We start from the raw sequence: 20,703 nt of genomic DNA on the forward strand, positions 1-20,703 counted from the left end.
ATAAGACTTGTATTTTATTTCAAAAGTTTGGATTAAGCCTCTACTTTAAACTTTGATGGTGAATCGAGCTTTCAGTTTACCTCAAAGAGTCATCTGGTTTAGCCAATCCAATCTGGGGTTCGTCTAGTTAGATCGATATAACAATATTAAATGAGGATAGAGATAATCTGAATGGAAAATTTTAAAAGGGAAAGATAAAAAGATGTCTTTCCACCTTTGTTTCGACACATGGCATAGCTTATGCCATTTATTTGATCTGTGATGAGTCTATATAAAGAGCCATTGGGGCTTTAGTTTTTCACATATTTGCCTTTTTTACTCTCAATTCGATCTGAACTTTTCGATCTCAAAAGCTTTCTAACTTTTAAAGTTTTTTCACACCTTCTTCAATATGTATTCTTAATCATATCTTTCAGTATAAGTTGTCAGGAAGCTAAAAGTTATCGGGAAAACCTAAATGAGGTCAACGTGAGCAGTAAGATGATAATCTGATTCCACTAATTATTAAGGACCATAATTATAAGAAGACGACCTATTAGTTTAATTCAATGTCTAAAAAAAGGTAACTACGAAATGAAGAGAATGTTTAGGCAAGAAGAGAGCGGGTCTTAAGCACAGAAGAATTATGTGCTCAGATTGATTTTGACTTATAAAATTCATCACTTTTTCCTATCTTTCATGTTGGTCCATCTTCTATGATCGATTTTTTTTTATCCTTGGTTATTCCCCCTTTTGGGGTTTAATCTCATCAATTTTCTTTTTCTTATACTATCCCCTATCAATACTCCTGTTGTCATTTTTATTCTCCTTTAGTCAATTCTTGTTAAAATCTCTTCCTCTCTTAAGGGGTCTCTACCTCATCCTTCTTCCTTCGAAATTGAGTTACTCTCAGCCATGGTTTCACCTCAAAATCTTGCTCTTACTCAAAAGTTAGAGTCTTATGACGGTGAAGATTTTGACAAAAAAGGTTTTGAAAAGGAATAAGAGGAAATGAGTACCTCGATCAGAGAAAGTGACAGCATGGAAAAGAATCTTGTGGAGTAAGATGAACTGGCTGAGGCTCTGTATATACTCTTTGTGACCTTGACATGATTCCCAATGATGTGATGAGTGAACTAAAGGGCAAGATAAATATTAAAAATTATCCTAATACATGTTCAGCTCATCACATTTGTGCTTTGGCTATGACTTTTTTTTTTTCCTAAAAAGGAGTATATTATAATAATGTTGAACTTTTCAAATTAGGTCACTAATAGACTAAAGTCATATTAGCTCTATGTGTATTAAGATTCTTTCGTGGTCGGTCTGAGATTTTCATTTTATCTTTTAGTTGTTTTAATTTTTAATTTTTATAATTTAATTATCACTCAGCTCACTTCTAACTTTATATAGTACATAATTACCTTCATAATTTTTTATCAACATTTAAATGTTCTTTTTTTTCTCTTTCTATTTAGAGAGTTTTTTTTTCTTAAAAAATACCCTAACGATAATAGGTAGTACTACATAATAGCTCAACCTAATAAGAAATTACTTATCGATTACTCGAGCTTAATAAAAAAATTAAAAGCTACTCTTCTTTTATCTTAAGAAGCAAAAATTGAATAAAAAATGGTAAGCCCAAAGTCGAGGCTACTCCTGAAGTTAAGGCCTGGAAAATAAGGAATACGCCCAATGCTTTCGTGGACACATCAGTGGCTCTCTCCATCTTGGATCTATAAGATTTAGATAAAATTTTAGAATATATCCTTAGGGGGAAGTCGTCATTTATGCCCACGAGCTAACTTCCCTATAAGTAGTAAACGAGATAAAGTATTGAGGTAGGTTTAAGGTAATCTTATAAGATTTTTTTAACCTAATTTTTATCTAACTGTTTGCTTAGTTTTATAGAGATAACTAGCAATGATGATTTTGACTTCAGGTTATACTAGCACATCCCCAGGCTCAATAAAGTTAAAAACATTCAATTTAGGGCCTTGTCTTGTTGGGAAGACAAGGTCATAAATGCCTCACTATACCACTCTCTCGCAGCCCTAAAAAATAAAAGCTAGGACTTATTGAGATCTATTTTTAATGTCAGTACCAACACATTTTCCTCTTGTCAAAAAGCTCTAAATAGAGGCCTTCTTTTTTATTCTAAAGAATCTCGAGGCAAATGTGTTAAGGTCCGACTTGAAAAAGATCTCTACTAGCTTTGAGTACACTCCTATTGATGACTCCATCACTAATCTAATCATGGTAAGAAGATTCAGCAAAGTCACGATCTTTTTTCTTGGTAAGCACTGATTGACTTCAGCTCAATTTTATCAGTATTTTTCATTTTGCTAAGTTTGAGGTCATTTTGTGTAGTCTAACAAAAATTTTCCATTCAACTCTTGGATAACACTAATAAAGCCATTTACCATGTCTACTTTACGATAGCTCACCTGTTGAGGTTAAAAAAAGACATGGCTACCTTGGTTGAATATCACAAGAAGAGCTCAGACATGCTAGGTAATGTTTGATTTAACCTCAGCGTATCCCACAAAAAGAAAGCTAAGCAAAAAAAAAAATTGACAAGCTGACAGTGAAACTGAAGGCCATCTTGATTGACAAAGCCTCAACTGACTCAATAAGGAAGCAAGTTGAACTCAAGCTCAATGACGCTCAGGCTGAGATAGCCAAGATAAGGTCTGAGTTAAAAGCCAAGGAGAAAAAGGAAGAGGACTTGAAAAAGAAGGTCATGAAGGAGTTTAAGGCTTCTAATGAGTGCCTTTAGATAAATGTGGAGTTCTCTAAAAAGAATGTGCTCAGTGCCTTTCAACTGGCCAAGGATGAAGTGCAATTTAAATTCTCCACCTCAACTTTGACCTTTCTGATATTGATATTAACAATATTAGATGAGGCCTCATCTAAATCAGTCCAAGAAAGATGAGAAAGAGAAAGAAAAAGATGATGATGAGGCCTTAAAGGTTGAGTTAGAGGCAGTTTTGAGGCCAAAGCATGAAATAGAAGAGGCCAAAAAAGGTGAGGTTATAGCTACTGCTCTTGTAGATGAAAATGCTACTCCCATTACTGTTATAGCTGATGTTGTTGATGAATGATTTTTTTAACTTTTTGTTTTTTATTTTTGTAAATTTTTATTGATATATGAGGTCAATTTTTTGTAATGACATAAGGTAGAGATGATTTGCTTGACAAACAATTTTTGTACTTAACAGAAATGAAATAAAAATTTTTTTTTTCAATTTAATCAAAAGTTTTAGCTCAATTCTGTTAAAACTTTTTTCTTTATTTACACAAGTTTAAGCATAATTAATCAAAGAAATTTGAGTTTGGTTAACTGAACTGAAGATTTACATAATCACTTAGATTAAATTTACTCGATAATCCATCTAAATTTTAAGTCAAATTTTGTTATATCAGTTAAGCGTAAGCTTATTGAACATAATTTAATTTTCTGCATTTAGGTACAAAATATAAATGTGAGCTTGGTTTAGACTAAGCTACTAATACTAGACCTTTAAATTATCTACGCTTCATGTTCTTAAGATGACATCACTATTTAGGTCCTATACTTTGTAGGTCATGTCATGGACGATCTCTTTAACAACATATGGTCCTTCCTATGACAAAGTTAGTTTGCCACCTTGATTATCTATTCCTAAAGCTTTTACTTTTTTAAGTATCAAGTCACATTTCCTGATATGCTTATATCAGATCCTTTTATTATAATAATTAGCTATTTTTTACTGATAAGCTACTATCTGCGTTAATGTTATACCTCTTTGTTCTTCAATGAGGTCGAGGTCAGCCTTAAGTGCCTTTTCATTTTCCTCTTCTGACCTTAATTTGACTCTCAAGCTCAAAAAGTAGATCTCAATAGGTACCACAACCTTTGTTTCAAATGCCAAATGGAATGGGATTTCACTAATGGGTACTTTCATGATCATCCTCTGCCCATAGCATTCTTAGTAACTTGTTGGTTTACTTCCCCTTTGCTATGTTAAGTCTATTCTTCAGAGCTTTTAATATTATTTTGTTTATAGTTTTGACCTGTTTGTTAGACTAAGAGTGGATAATAAACGTGAACTTGAGATCAATGTGAATGTTTGAACATTATTCCTTAAACCTCAAGTTTTCAAATTATTTGACATTATTCGTTATTATAGACTAAGGTAAATCGAATCTACAAATTATGTTTTTTTTCATAAATTTCTTGACTTGGGCTTTTGGGGTGGTAGCCAAAGCCTCGACTTCAAGCCATTTCATGAAGTAATTTACTGCTATTAAGATAAATCTTTTTTGAACTATGGTCGAGGTGAATGATCCAAAAACATCCATTTCTTACTGTATGAAAGGCCATAGACTGATGATAAAAGTAAGCTTGGCAGAGAAAAGATATTACACGTGAGTGAATCTCTAACATTTATCGTATCTTTTTATCAATTTATTACATTTTTTTTATGACGGGCCAATAATAACCTTGCCTATGCATTTTGTAAGCCAATGGTCGAGGTCTGAGGTGACTTTTATCTATTCTTTCATGAATTTTTCACATGACATAGTCTGTTTCTTTCTCATCAGCATATCTTAAGTAAGGTAGGCTAAAAAATCTTTTGTATAATTTTTCTTTAATCATTGTATACCTAAGAACCTTTCTTATCAATGCCTTAGGTTAAATTTTTTTCTTGAGTAGTGCTTCCGTGGTTAAGTATGCCTTAATTGGCATCATCCAGGTTTTTTTTATGTGATCTATCTTACGAGCTTGTCTTTAGTACTTTTATATGTTAGATTTTCTACCAAAACTTGATTTGGGCTTTTCATTGTTATTCCTAAAGCTAATTTAGACAAGAAGCCTGTTAGTGAATTCTTTAATTTTGGTATCTTTTTCATCTCGATTTTCTTGAAGCCAGCCATCAAGGCTAATGCTTTGCTGAGATACTTTCGAATCCCATCTTTCTAAGCCTCGAACTCTTCATTTATTTAACCGACCACCAATTGAGAGTTGCTATACGTGGTTATATGTTGCACATTTAGCTTGGTTGTCAACTTTAAACTAACTATCAATGCTTTATATTTCGTTTCATTATTGGATACTTTGAATTTGAACCTTTAGGCGTATGGGTATTGGGTACTGTAGCCCTTCTGGGCTTATCAGAATAAGCCAACTTTTCTACTATGGCTCATGGTTGATTTGTCAACATAGAGTTTCCAATTACCTTTATTCGAGATTTTTTTTTCTTCAAATTATCTTTTAGGGTGTACCAAGGTAAATTCAATAACAAAATTTACTAGTACCTATGACTTTAAGGTTGACCTAGATAATATGAGTAAGTCAAATTTGTTAAGCTCTACCACCCATTTAATTAGTTTTTTTTATATTTCAAGCTTCTGTAAAACTTACCCTAGTGGCTGGTCGGTCAATATGTGAATTGTGTGAGCTTGAAAATATAGTTTTAGTTTTCTGACTGAGGTGACACTGACATAAGCGAGCTTTTCTATGTCACTATGGTTAGTTTCTGGCCCTGTCAGTACCTTGTTTACAAAATAGATCGATCTTTGTTTCCCTTATTCTTTTTGGATTAGAATTAAGCTAACGATCTAGCCTGTGCTAGCTACGTATAGGTATAAGATCTCACCAAGCCTTGGCTTGGACAACAGGTAGAAAAGATAATAAATCTTTGAGTATTTTAAAATTTTTTGGCATTAGAGAGTCCACCTAAAGTCAGAGACATTCTTGAGGATTTTGAAAAATGGCAAATATCGTTCTACCTACTTAAAAATGAATCGACTTAAGGTAGCTATCTACCAGTTAACTTTTGTATTTCTTTTATCAAGGTTGGCGCTTTCATGTTCAAGATCACCTAAATCTTTTTTAGGTTTGCCTTTATCCTTTTTTTGTTGATTATGTAACCGATGAACTTACTGACGTTATCTCAAAAGCATATTTATTTAAGTTAAGTTTCATATCATACTTTCTCAAGGTGTTGAAGGTCTCTTTGAGGTCTTTCAGGTGTTTGATCAAGCTCTTACTCTTAATTATCATGTTGTTCACATTTACTTTTATGTAGTAATCAATTTGATTTTTAAACACCTTGTTTGCCTGTCTTTGGTAGGTCACCCTTGCATTCTTTAATCCAAAAAGCATTATCTTATAACAGTAAAGGCCTTTCTCAATAATAAAGGTTGTTTTTTCATCATTGTCTTCTAGCATTTTGATTTAATTGTAACCAGAATAGGCATCCATAAAACTAAGGAGGCCATGTTCGGCACTGTCATCCACAAATCGATTTATACGAAGGAAAGCAAAGCTGTCATTTAGACAGGCTTTGTTTAGTCAATAAAGTCAATGCACATCCTCTATTTTCTATTATGCTTTTTGACTATAACCACATTGGTTATCCATTCAGGGTAATAAACCTACTTGATGAATCTTTCTCATAATAATTTATCGACCTCCTCCTTGATAGCCTATTATCTTTCTGGAGTAAAGATTATTTTTTTAATGAACTAGTTTCATGTTAGGATTAGTATACAGCCTATAAACCATCACTTTGGTATTAATACCAGGCATATCGGATGGGTCCAAGCGAGCAAGTTGACATTATCTTTTAAAAGTTGAATTAATTAATCCTTATGTTAAATTTTAGCTTTAATCTATATATGTTTTCCAGGGATGCTATTCCAGAATAAAACTGTTATGAGGTCTTCGATCGGCTTAGTTTGATTTTTATTCAAGTTTGATCTTTGATCAATTATCTCTTTTTATTCAATTAGGTTAAGACCATTTCTTACAAAAATAGATCCTCTCGTGATAATTAGTATATTGTGTGTACCTTGTTAAATATGTATGTAGTAAATTTGGTATATATTTTTCATTTCATATTGTATTTTGACTAACTTATTAGTTTGACCTAAATGACATATGGTTGTTCATATCGTCTTAAAAGCTCAGTCATTTTTGGAGTTACCTCAAAAAATTAAAAAAATAAAATAAAACTTTTTTTGTTAGAGCTTAACAGCTTAGAGCGACTTAAGAACACGCTTCTGTCAAGTCGATCTTACGTTCTATGCTTTCACTGTTGACTTTCTGTTTCTTGTTTATTTTTTATGGTTGTTTTTCTTTGATTTTGACTTACTTTTTGCCAAATTATCCATCTACTTCCCATTCTTGCCTTTTATTATTTTAATATAACATTATTATGCTGTAAACTAATCTCTTCGAACTTTTCTAACCTCACTAAATGTTGGAAGTTTCATTTTCAAATGGGAAACTAAGCCTATAAGTCACATAACATACTGGCTAAGCTAATCCAATATCATGTTATAAGCTGATAGGATGTCTACAACCATGAATTCTATAATTGAGGTGATAGTCTTCGGTTCAATCCTTAAGAAAATCAAAAGCTTGATGGTTTCTTTTATTGGTACCTGCTCGTTTCCAAATCCCACAAGTGTTGTGATGGTCAATTTTAATTGATCTTCACTAATTCCCATTTTCTTCTCATAACCATAATACATAACATTGGTTAAAATCCCATTATCAAATAGGATTTTTTTAATTATATAGTTGTACACTAAGGATGTGATTACTATAGCATCATCATGTGGGTATTGGATTCTGTCAAGATTTTTCGAGCTGAGATCAACTCATCTTTTTAGTTTTTTTTTTTTAATTTTTGTCGAGATACCTACCGTCATAACCATACTTGGGTTAAACTTCCTCTTGGTCGAGGTGAAGTTATCCCCAATGATCATGTTAATCATATTAGCAACTGGCTTATTATTATCAATTTTTCTTGAATCAGCTTGTCTCCTTAGGTTTTCCTTCTTTCATGTTCTGATCTTCCCTCTCTATCTCTGATGGGCCCTCTTTTGTCTTACCTATAGTTTGTTCTAGGTTGGTCTTGTCTTCTTTATCCCATAAATTCTTCAGCTAACCTCTTTTTATTAGAGCTTCAATCTCGTTTGTTAAGTCGACATAATCTTCAATGTTATGGCCTATATCTTTGTGAAAGGCACATATTTTGGTCGAATTTTTCCTCATGTTTTGTCTTAGTGGCTTTGGCCATTTGAAGTCGAGCTTTTCTTTCAATTTTATTAGAATCCTTTCTCTTGAAAGGTATTCGATGCAATGTAGCTTCTTTTTTCACTAGGGTTTTTAGCCTTATGTCATCTCCCTTTTGGGATAAGATTGTAGAAATTCTTACTTTATTACGACTAAAGTAAAGGGATGAGCCTCTCTCACCTCGACCACCAAAAATGGGGATGAGCCTCTCTCACCTCGACCACCAAAAATGAGGATGAGCCTCTCTCACCTTGGTTAGTTTTCATTATAGCTTCAGTATTTATGTATTTTTTTTACTATCAATAGGACGCTAGCCAGAGTTTTAGGTAGTTCTAGCAACAAAGTTAAATTTAAGTGGTACTCTTTGTTATGGAGTCTACTTGTTAGAGTGGTAATGACCGCCATCTATTTTAGGACTTTAACATGTAAAACTTTCACGTTAAAATATGTAACATAGCTCTTTAAAGTTTCATTTCATCCTTAGTGGATTGACATTAAAATTAGAGTTATTTTTTTAGCTTTTCAACTACTTTTAAACTTGGACAGAAAAGAGTGGCTGAGCTCATTGAATGTCGTGATTGACCTAGGTTCCAGGTTGCTGTACTAGGATCGAGCTATGCCCTTCAATGTAGTCGCTAGGCCTTTGCACATTAGAGCCTCGTTTACCTCTTGTATCATCATGTTAGTTCTATAAAATTTTAAATAATCGAAAGGGTCAGAAGTACCATCGCAGGTTTCCAAGGTTAGCATTTTGAACCCTTTGAGAGGTATAGCTTTGTTGATTTCTTTCGTGAAAGGAGATGACTCTAAAAACTTGAGCTCATCTTCAATTGCTACTATTTTTCTTTTTAGTTCTTTTTTCATGGCTTGCATCCGAGCTTCTAAATCTCTATTTGGTTAGGGTTCAAGGTTCTTTTGTTTGGATTTTTAAGTCATAGCCTATGTTGAATTGTGGCTAGGGTAATGGTGGGCTGGGGTTGTGGGCTGAGGTTGTGAGCTCATCTTTTCTAAAGATCGAAGAGGCTTCCACTTCTTTGTAGCTCGATTGTTTAATAATGACTCCTCATTCAGGGATGATTAAGTTAGGCACTTTCGAAACTTACAGTAGGGTTATAGTTTGTAACATCTGCTTAAAAGCTTGTATCTATTCGATCAGGACATGAATTGTTCCATGGTCGAGCCCGCCTATGGTCGGGCTGATAAGACAAAATGTTAGCTATGATGGGTTTCTATTCCAACCGAGACGATTGTTTCTCTTTCCTCTAAGGTTTTCTTACTTAGAGATATTGCTTTATGTTTGGCCAATGAGAGAAAATGTTCCTTACCTAATGCATCAAATGTTTGTGTTGAGCTCCAACCTCGAAGCGTTTTTGGAAAGACAAAAGAGATGAAAAGGATGGTTGAGGCAAATGCAAGGTGTGTTCCTTGCGTTTGCACTCCGAAACATAAGTGAAAAAGAGTGAGATCGAAAAGAAATTATGAAGGATAGAAAGGGAGTTGAATGAATTTGCTTTAATGATGCTTGGACCTTTATATGTATAGATAAGTTACAGGTGACCATCAGAGGATAATAAAGATAATGTTAAGCTAATGTGACACTGAACATTTCAAACCGACTTGACATGTCAAATTGACACAAATAACAAAAATATCTTTAATTGTCTGCTGAAAACTTCTAAGAGAAAAAAAAAATCATTATAGCATTTTGACCATCAAATACCCATAATAGTGTGTAAATAATATGATGTTTTGAACAATTAATATCTTAATTATTCATTTTTAGATCAATAATTTTACTTTTTGTCATTTACTGTGATACTTTTTACTAATATTTTGAAGAAACAAGATGGTGAATATTTCGTTAACAAAAAGAATATAATGGATAAAAATGATATTGATTGGATACATCTCAGTCAAACTCTTGCTTTAATTTTGATACTCACATTATCTGAAGACAATTATTGGATTTTTCAACCCCGATAACAAAGGAAGAGAAACAATTTGGGAAACCCTATTTGACCAGGCAAAACAACCAGAGCTGATAGCTGAGACACAATAATTTGAAAAGGAAAATGATTTTCTAACTAAATGTTGCATGCTCTTTAAATGACTCAATGGAGGCCAGAACAGAACTCAAAAGAATAATCTTTAATCTTCAGCTCCGATATTTAAAATTGAATTTGAACTCAGCTCTCCACCTGACTGGGAAAATTATGTAACAATGGCATATCATCAATCCAATCCCCATAAATCCTATTGATTTTCCTCGGTCCTTTCCATTTGAACAAACATTTCTTAGCCTGGGCTTCTTCATTTAAAGGGACACTTGCTGTCACAGCAGATGGATCATTAGCAGGAATTTTTGTTGAAATGGAACCAATTCTTGTCAAACCAAAACCTGTATTCCCAAAGTCCCCATCAACACGTCCACCTATCCCGTGCAACTCTGATTACAAAAAACAGGCAACATTAGATAAAGATTTGCCACCAATATATTACTTACATATGTTCCTCATTTTTCATATAGGCAGAAGTTATCATGACTAATCATGCATCAATTCAGGCCAAGGCAAATATGCATAAAAGCATCATTCTGCTTATCTCGTGTATATGCATCAAAACTATACAGGAAAGTGAAATATGGAGCACAATGAAACAAAGAAATATAATGGTCTGTTTCATACTCACACCTAAAGCATCCTGTCAACAGTATTACATTTTGGATATCAAATCTCTTCCACAACAGTATTACATTTTGGATAGGAAAGCCAATGCCTACGAAGATAATTTGATAAAAAAATTCTAAAAGGAATAGCAAATAGTAAGTTCATTCCTTAAGTCATAGAATAAATAGAAATCACCTGGTTAGTATTTAAGGCAAAAGTATAAGTTCAACATATCTTTATGAATTCTTATGATTGCACGACATAAATGACAAGATAAATCAAGCCATAAGAAAAACCGTAACATGATATATACCTGCTTGCCCATGAGCAAAATGACATTTGTCACCAAAGGGGCATTGACCCGTTGTCTCCCATTTTGTACATAATTTTGTTTTCCAATACACAGGATACACAGGCTTCATATTTCCTCGAGAAGCATCAGAACCAGTGCTGTTTACTGGCCTATTACCTTCTGATTGATCAGATGCAGTTACATGCCCTGCAGGTAGAGCTGTTGTGCCTATGCCTATAGCTGAGCTCTCCCTTAACCTCCCCATATCATCCCTGAACTTTGATGGATCTTCATGAAGAAAATTACATCTATCCCCATATGGACATTGCTCTCCATTATAAAACTTCTTACATAGCTTCATCCGATGGATTATCTTCTGATCATCATCCCAATTCCCTGATGGGCGTTCTTCCTCCCGTCCACCAATAAGTTCTTGCCAATTAGGAGGAGGCTGACGCAGATCCTCAATGCCATGAGCAAAGTTGCAACCTTCACCATTCCTACAAGTGCCCAATCTAAATTTCGCACACATACGAGTTTTAAAGAAAATATTACTCGTTCCCCTATTTACTGGAGGATTTAAGGGCATAGGCGCCCTGGAATTTGTAGGCGTGCATTGCACAACATTTGATTGGCTGTCCTCGGAATGTCTAGGTCTTTTGAAGGGAGGTTGTTGTTGTTGTTGTTGTTCAAACTCTGAATGCGGGTCAAATTGACCATCATTCATGGAAAATTCAGGCCAAATACCAATGGCATCACTGCCAGCACAATTTGATGGCAGCGGTCTCATAAAGGAAGAGAAAGATTCAGGATAACTAAGTTATAACAAGTCAAGGTTTAAAATCGAATCCAACTCTATCCCAAAACTTTAACTTTCAATTAATCTAAACGAGTTTTCAACTGCCAAAGTGTATTGGATCAATGCTATCTGATTAAACCTAGGTAAGAAGCAGAACCAAAAACTCTCAATTAGATAACAATCAAAGCAACTAAAAATTGCATAAAAAGCCAAACATTTTCTAACAAAAATAATAAAACCAGATTGAATTCAATGAATATAGTAATCAGATTGTAAAAAAGTAGCAATAAAAAAACTGAAATCGGTCTCTGGAAAACAAAATTAAACCAGGAAAACTTACCAGTAACAATAGAAAATCCAAATTGAATAACTTGAGAATGGAGATGATGAATGTTCAATGCTCAGCAAAGAATAAAAATACCAGACGATAATTTGGATCCAAAAAACGAGTTTAAAGAGAAAATTTGATCATTTTTAAAGCTGAAGTGTGGGAATTGAAGAAAGGAAGTGGGAAAGTTGAAAGAACTTTGGTAAGTTCTATAGATCTAGAGGGAGACTTGATGACAAAGGAAAAGAAGGAAGGCAACATAAAATTATATAGAAAGGTCAATAAAAACCCTAGCCGCCTTAGACAAAATCCTAACCAAAAAGTTGTAAACCCTAATCCTAACAGAACAGGGAGTTTCAAACCAAAAAGACTAACCCTCCAAAAACGCTAGTTGCCTGTCCTGAGTTTTGAGTGTTCACACGCTATCTCGAATTATCTTGATCAAGCATGGGGAAATTTAGTATAAACTTTAATTGTCTTTTATTTATCTATTAAATTTATTTTTTTAAGGTTAATTAAAATTAAATCTCTGAAAATAAAACAATTAATTTACTTATTAAATAAATTCATTTACTTTTTAAGGATGAAATGTTATAATTTTGAAGATTTTTTTTATACGTAATCTACTAAGTATTGTTAGACCCAATATAATATACAATGATGTCCATTTTTTATTAGTTCAAAAGATTTTTTTTCCATTTGTGGTTTTATATTATATAAATTATAGACAAAAATAATGTTATTCGTATTTTAATTTTAATTGAGAATTTCATTACTATTTTATATAAAAAAAAAGGTTCAATACTATATTTTTAATGAAAATATTGATTTTTTTTATCTCATTCAAATCTTATAACATTTTTAACTAATTTTTTTCAATCCAATAATATTTATGACGTTGTTTTGTAGAAAAAAAAATGCCTAATATATAAATGTTGGTAAAATGAACAAATTCAAAGAGCATTTAATCTTTGAATGAGAATAAATTAGTACAGTTTTCATCTTTTTCTATAATGACCAACCATTTCAAGTGGAAAGTAAACTATATATTTTAGGTTTCCCTTTTTTTTTTTGTTCTATAATTGAAATTTATTACAACATGCAAAGAAAGCAGGAAAGCTGCTACAATTTTACAGACAGGAAAACCAGAAACAGAAAGATCACTGAAAAGTATAAAAGAAAAGAAATAATAGTAGCACGAAAATCAGTAACAATACACAGCCTCTGGATCTGCCGGATTTCCAGAATGCAACCTGGAATTGCGTTCTTTCATATATGATAAATCTGTAAGCTGTCCATCCATGTCTAAGCATGTTTTCCTTTTTAGATGACAGAGTGCCAAATTAGCTGTCCATCCAAGTGAACATTTTTATTTAAAATTCAAGTCAATTAAATCTTTTGATTATAATTTTTGAACATTTTTATTTAAAACTGCTAATTTGTTACCACAATTGATAAGAGCTCAAAAAGATAAAAACTTCTTATCAAAGAGCTCAAAATGTACATGTCGAAACCTACACGAGAATTAAAAACCGATGCTGAAAACAACAGAGAGCGAACAGATGAAGCATCCAATTCATTCCCATGCATTTGTGTTGGAAGCAAAGTGGTCACAGCTCACTAACATTCATGAATATCGCGACACCTTGCCATGCAAGTGATATGTAACTGTAAAGCAGATTCTCCATAACTCAGTGGTTGCTGCTAATCGGTTTTGATGATAAAAAAAAATGCCAGCTCGTGCCATGTTACACATAAATTTTTAAAGAGTAGTATCGTTTATTCATTTCTGCTTTAGAACAACAGTTGTCTAGATTAGGTTGATCGTAAAAGGACCACTTGTCACTTGATTACGAGGAAAACAACATCCCATTCACTTTCATTCGAGTTTTGAGAATGATATGTTTGTATATCATCAGAAAATATATTGATTGAATGAGATCAGGTGTGCAATTAATTCCTTCATGTGCAGATCTGATAATTTTGAGAGTGAAATATGTAACACTTTCTTAGAGGCTAATATACTTTCATGATATAACAAAGCCTCGAATGTTTATTAGATACGTCAGGGCAAGCAAGTTTAAAGAGCTCCTTGACAAATCATCTACAGTACTTGGCTCACTCGTTCAACTTAACCCATTGTTATTATCTAAAAGTGTGTTTTATTCCGTCTAGCAGAATATACATACATACATACATATATATATATATATATATAAAGTGTTTTATTGTTGATAATTTAGAATATAGTGTATCTTGTATTGAGTTAAAAAAATTATTTATATGTAGTTTAAAAGAGATTACTTATATTATTTAAGTAATTGTGCTAAGTGTTGGAATGGATCAAATCGTTTAAACTTGTTAGAAGTTTTTTTAGTAGGTCAAACAATTTTAAAAGTTAAAAATAGACAATTGGACACTTAAGCTTGATTAATAAATAGATTTAATTTTTGAATCTTTTATTTTTTTATTTCAAAATATTTCTAAAATTTATTTTTATTTTGAATAAACATATTTAAACAGAAAAAAACATGATTATCCAAATAAATATATCTAAACAAGAAAATATGACTGTTTAAATAAGGTTTATCTTAACATAAAAACATGACTATGCATAATGTCATGATTTTTTGAATTGGTTTAATTGATGATTATTCACTTATTATAAATAGATTTTTCTATCTGACCAATTTTACTACTTCTGATTTGAAGAGTTTATTAAAATTTTGTTATATCCTATAGGCATAATTACCTTTAAAATAGTGTTTTTCATACCTTAAAATCATATTTTTTTTCTTTCTTATTATTTCTATTTTCTTAAATTTTCTAACACTTATACTATCTAAATTCATATTGACTATATATAAAAATGTAAATTTCAAAAATATTAAAATTTATAGTCTAAAATACTTTTAAAAGTTTATTGAATTAACAATTTAAATCTTTATAAATTTTATTTATTATTAAAAATAAGTTTTTAAGTGAAAAACGTAGTAGAATTAATTAATGTATTAATTAATTAAAATGGGTAAAATCTTTTTGATAGACTTCTATTTAAATACAACTAATTGTAAATAAAAATAGAATTATTGCTACCTTGGATAATAATGTCAAACAATATGATAAAAAATTATTATCAGATTAGATAATAGTGTGAAAGTCTATAGAATGCTGGCTTGCACAAATACTTTTACTTTTTACTAGTACTTTTTCATTAATATTAACCAACTTACATTATACATAGATCAAAAACCACAAAACAAAAACACTTGGACCTAATTCTATAAATGAAATAATAACACAAGATGAGTCAAGAGTTGCATGTGTTTTAAATTTCATGATGAATAACACTATTTTTCTCTTCTTCCAATTAAATACAAAAAAAAAAAAAAACTTACACTTCAAAAAACTTAAAATCAAGGTAAATTCAATGTTATAAACTATAGCAAAAAACCAATATTGTCTTGATTCATATTTTTGCCGTTTGATTGCACACTTTAGTCTCCTTATTTTTTTGAGTTACAAGTGTCTTTCAAGGTGAAACAATCATATGATTTTGGTTTCTTTAGTTGTTATAAAAAAAGTAAATTATTAAAAATAATGGAATAAATACGCATTTTTTGATATATCTAAAGTCTACTAATATTCTAAACTATGAACAAACTTATCTTGAAGTGTTCTACTAATTTTTAAAAGTTCATTGTAAGAATTAATTAAGAAAAAAAAGATCATGTAAAGAAAACTATGGTAGTAGAGTATATTAGAATGGGTTTGGTTTTTAAAAACTGTTGAATTACTTTGATCATTGTTATCAAGCATGCTACATGTAGACATCTATTTGTATTCGAGGTCAATTAGTGCCGATTTTTATGTATATTATTATTATTATTCATGTTCTTTTCTTTTTTTGCGTTGAATCAAGCAATTTATCTGTGCATAATTAAAGGGGATTTCAATTTTGCATAAAATCAAGAATCAAATTAGACAACTTGCCAAACTTAGGCCTAAAATCATGTTGAATAGGATCCAAGTCAAGGATTCAAGTCTAGATTGGTTCTATTCGGACAGAACCCAATCCCAGGATTCAAGCCTTGATTGGTTTTGTCTCAACCCTAAAATTTCTACTAAGGCTAGCTATAAATTGGACATAGGATCACAGAACAATTCATGGAATAAATTTCTGGACAAAAGACTCTAAGTTTAATATTTTGGGATTTTAGGTTTGAGTTCCTGAGATTTTAGATTTTAGTTTTGGGGATTCTATGTTTGGATTTTTGGGTTTAAAGATTTAGAGTTTGAATTTCAAGGTTTGGATTCGAAGTTCTGGGATTGAAGGTTGAATTTTTAGAAAAAATATGAAAATTTCTAGAAATTTTTGAAAAAATATGTGTTTAGGGTTAAATGCTTGAATTTTTTATTAAATTTTTAGACAAAGTTTAAATTTTCCTGCCAGATTCTAGTGATTTTTTTCAAAAACCGATGAGTTGCCCAATTTTCGATATCTATTCTTAGGTTTTTAGAGATAAGGCAAAGGAAACTTAGGGCTAGAGAGATAGGACTGAAACTTCTGAAGAAAAGGCTGAGGAGTTGGCTTTTATACTGGTGCCAAATGACACTGTTTCATCTAGCCTAGGATTCATGCGTCAATCTGATGACCCGAGCACAACCCGCATGTCCGACTCGACTCAATTGCAAGTTTTTTTTTTAAATTTAAATTTTAAATTTTATTTTTACCATTTTTATTTTGTAAGTATTTTATTTTTAGTTTTTTTTATTATTGTTCTTTACTGATTTTTTAAAAGTTGAGTAATTTATTATTAAATATTTTGTAAAATTCAATTTTATTATGCTATCTTTGGAAAATAGCATAAAAAATATTTAAAAAAATAAAAATTCTCTTTTCAAATAAATTCATGAATCCTACCAAACTATTGAAGAATTTTTCATGAATTTAAATTTTATAAAATATACCAAACTATTAGAGAATTTCATAAATCATTTTTAAAAGAAAAATATTTTTTTGTGTTTTATCCTACTAAACTATTGGAAGATTGCATCTTAAGTTAAGTTTTACCAAATTATTGGAAGATTTAATGAATTTTCTCAAAAATAAAATTTTATAAATATTTTACAATAAAATCTCACCAAACTATTGCGAGATCTACATCCAAATAAATCCTATTAAACTATTGGAGGACTTTACTAATTATTTTTTTGAGTAAAACATATTAATAAATTCGACGTCGGAGCCTCTTCAGGTAAGACACTAATCTCTATGAATACTCTTGAGGTGAGAGAATTATCTTAAATTATTATCAAACTATTAGAGTAATCTTAAGATTAATTTTTAATAGTAAACATTTGGTAAATTATAAATATGTTTAACACTTATATAATTTGATGTCAAACTGGTACCATCTTTTTATGGGCACTGTGAGGGTGTTATAACTTTTCTTGCACGTAACCGTACTTTTGAACCTAAAATCTAGTTTCGTAGATCATAATCTACTATTTAAAGATACCTAAGTCAGTCTTAAGACTCCTCTTTAAATGAGACAGATTTGATCAAGTAGCCAATAACACCTAAACAAAAAATATTTATAACAACTCTTTTTAATCCATGTCTAGTGGTAGGTTCACAGATTTGTATGTTATGATATTTTTATGACTCCGCTAGGGACACAAATAGTTAGGCCAGTATATGATTTCTTATTATCCAAGCCTCGTCTAATAAACTTGAGATTTATTTTTTTCCTCTTTCTTTCTTTTCCTTGCTTATATTTTGTTTAGTTGTTCATTTATTTATTTCATATATCTGTCATTTATTTGCATATGCATAATATAAGTTCTACACTCGAGCTCTGTCATTTAAGAGAAATAAAGTACTTACGTCTTTGAGAGATTTCTTGTCTCTGCACAAGCTAACGAAATACTCTCACATAGATTGAACACTTTTCGCTTGTAGCCTAACGGGCAAGGATCAAAGTGCCTTACTAGTTTTGTGATGAACAATGATATAAGGAACAATTTAAGAGCCTTTTTAGAAAAATAGTTCAAACCACATATAGTTAACCTTAAGAGCATAACCATAAGTGGAGCCATGTCCTTCCACCCTTTATAGTTAATCCAAAATTTAGAGTCATGTTGTTATTTTACTTAGTCTATAATGTTTGCTCTTTATTTTATATTGAGATGACTAACAAGTTTTCTTGTCTTGTTTATTTATTTTCTTCTTATGCATATTCATAAACATACATGCAACTTGCTTATTATTCCTGTCCTGAAAGTATTTTCATTAAAAGTTTTCATGAAACCCACAAAATGTCAACTTTGCACATCGTCTGTACTTTTCAAATGTGATTTGCCCATAGATGTGAAGATAGAGCCAAAATAGAGGCAGTGAGAATAAATGGATTGTTTATCGCCTTATTATATCTCTATTTTACCAAAAAAAGTTTGTTTGCTCCTTAAACAAAATGATTTGAAAAGCCTATCAAATATATGGAATAGCATGATTTTTTCAAGGCAACAGGCTTTTTGTTAGATGTTTAGGCATGTTGCACATCTCTTATCAGTGAAGGTTGAAACTCACTCATTAAGGTAATGGTATAGTTTTGAGATTTTTTTTATAGTTATTTCAGCTTTAATGAGGTCAATCTAGTACCAACAATAGAAGAGTATTCCACTATGGTGGGTATGTTTCTTCAATATCCAAACAAAGTGTATGTGGGGCATCGTAAAAAGTTGACTCATATTTTAAGGATAAAAAAAGAGCTCATAGTTTCGCATATCCAAGAAAAGTGAGAGCATAAGGTTATTCTATGAGAGTTTCTCTGAGATTTCATTATCAAACACCCTGATGTTGACAAAGAAATGAATGTGTTTGCTTTAGCAATATATGAGATGGTCATTTTTCCTAAGGTCTTAGGCCACGTTGAGATAAAGATGATGGATTTACTTAAATAGATTAAAAGAGGATGCAATCTTTCATCGGCATATTAACAGAAACTATTAGATCCTTGAATTTTTATAGGCAGAATGGTAAGGCTCATTTTTTAGGTTGTATATCATTATTGTATTTATGGATGAAGAGTTATTTTAAATGCAATAAGAATGCTTTCTTCAAACACTATTTTCGCAGTTGAAATCCAGTTAAAAAATTTTGTGATAATGAATAAACAAAAGCAAAAACTTGAAAAGAATGGGAATGTTTGCTACAAAAGCTCACAGTTTGTCAAGTGAAATGGTTAACTCCATGGATAAATCAAGAACCTATGTTGTATCAATATAGAGATGAGATAAGAGTTCCACTCTTAAGCTTATAGGGGTTAATAGGTTATGCATCGTTGATGGTAAAAAAATAGTATATAGTTGAATAATTCATTCCTATGACACACAAGCTCAATCAAGTTGACTGCTTATACAGAAAGCCTAAAACTTTTCAAAAAATTGATGGCATGATTAAAGCCTGAAAGAAGCCCAAGAGGGTAAGCCTTAGATTATTTACTGATAAAGTCACTTAGAGATATTTGATTTAGAGAGCCAAGAGAAGCAAGGAGGTGGCACTTATGTTCAAGGACCATTACCAATTAGTGAATTAGGAGTTGGATAATGTACCCTTAAAGCCAGAACTTACAAGGAAAAAACATGAAGTTGAGAAAGAAAAACTGAAACAAGAAATTTTAAAGTTTTAAAAAGAAAAGAAATAGTGAAAAGACAAAGCAAAAAAATTAAAAATTCAAGTCCATAAGATTTTCAAGGAATATAACATAAGCAAAACTCAAAAGGTTATTAAAGAATGAGATGATGCTCTTAAGAAGCTAATGGAGTTGCGATAAGAACACAAGAGGTTGCGCATGCAGTGCAAGCCAAAGAAATAAACAATATAAATTTAACTTGTAAGAATGAAAAGCTAAAAAAAATGTTCCTAAATGACGGATGATTATGTTGAAACCCAGCATAAAAATGAAATGCTCAGAAAGTACATCCAAATGCTAAAATAAAAGTTGAATGAGTGGAAAAATCATATCATGGCACTTATAAAAGAGTATAAAGAATTATCCTATCACGTATGGCTAGGCAAAAAAGAAAGGTTAAAAAGATAAAGATACATAAAGCATCTTACAACCCAGATAAGCAAGGCAATGATTAAAGCAAAAAAAATGGCGAAAGAGGATGAGATATTGAAAGCTTTGGTCATACTAGTAAGAGAGCATGGGCAATGATTGCTAAACTTCATTAAGGAAACTAAGGATCAGTACAAGCAAATTAGGCACTTTTACAAGAAAAAAATATTAAATTTGATGTAAAATAGAGTTTTGTGGAATAAATGAAAGTTTACTTTTGTTGAAATCTTTAAAAGGGTAAATATTTTTCTTCTTTCCCTTTTTTTTATGCATTGCATTACATTCATTCATCATCATATCATAATCACTAATTTTAAGTTATGGTACTAAGGTGCAAGAATAGCTCAACATTTATATAACACCCAGGCTAAAACTAGAAAGATGAAGCAAGATAATGTAAACCATTTTGAAAGGTTAAAAAAAGCTTATGAGGTAATTGAAG

At 31.4% G+C, this 20,703-nt stretch overlaps 1 protein-coding gene across 1 annotated transcript; it reads right to left on the reverse strand.

Moving 5' to 3' along the window:
* Positions 1-9,929: 9,929 nt before the first annotated feature.
* Positions 9,930-12,544, reverse strand: LOC111286314 (zinc finger CCCH domain-containing protein 39-like). The gene is made up of 3 exons (XM_022876223.2): positions 12,148-12,544; positions 11,030-11,946; positions 9,930-10,496 (listed from the first exon to the last, which is right to left on the reverse strand). Exons 2-3 carry the CDS (start codon positions 11,796-11,798, stop codon positions 10,237-10,239), a joined length of 1,029 nt encoding a protein of 342 aa, XP_022731958.2. The 5' UTR covers positions 11,799-11,946; positions 12,148-12,544; the 3' UTR covers positions 9,930-10,236.
* Between the last annotated feature and the right edge of the window lie 8,159 nt (positions 12,545-20,703).

The sequence above is a fragment of the Durio zibethinus genome, chromosome 6, assembly GCF_047325235.1.
Source record: "Durio zibethinus cultivar Kanyao isolate XHJ-2024 chromosome 6, ASM4732523v1, whole genome shotgun sequence".
Taxonomy (NCBI): Eukaryota; Viridiplantae; Streptophyta; class Magnoliopsida; order Malvales; family Malvaceae; genus Durio; species Durio zibethinus.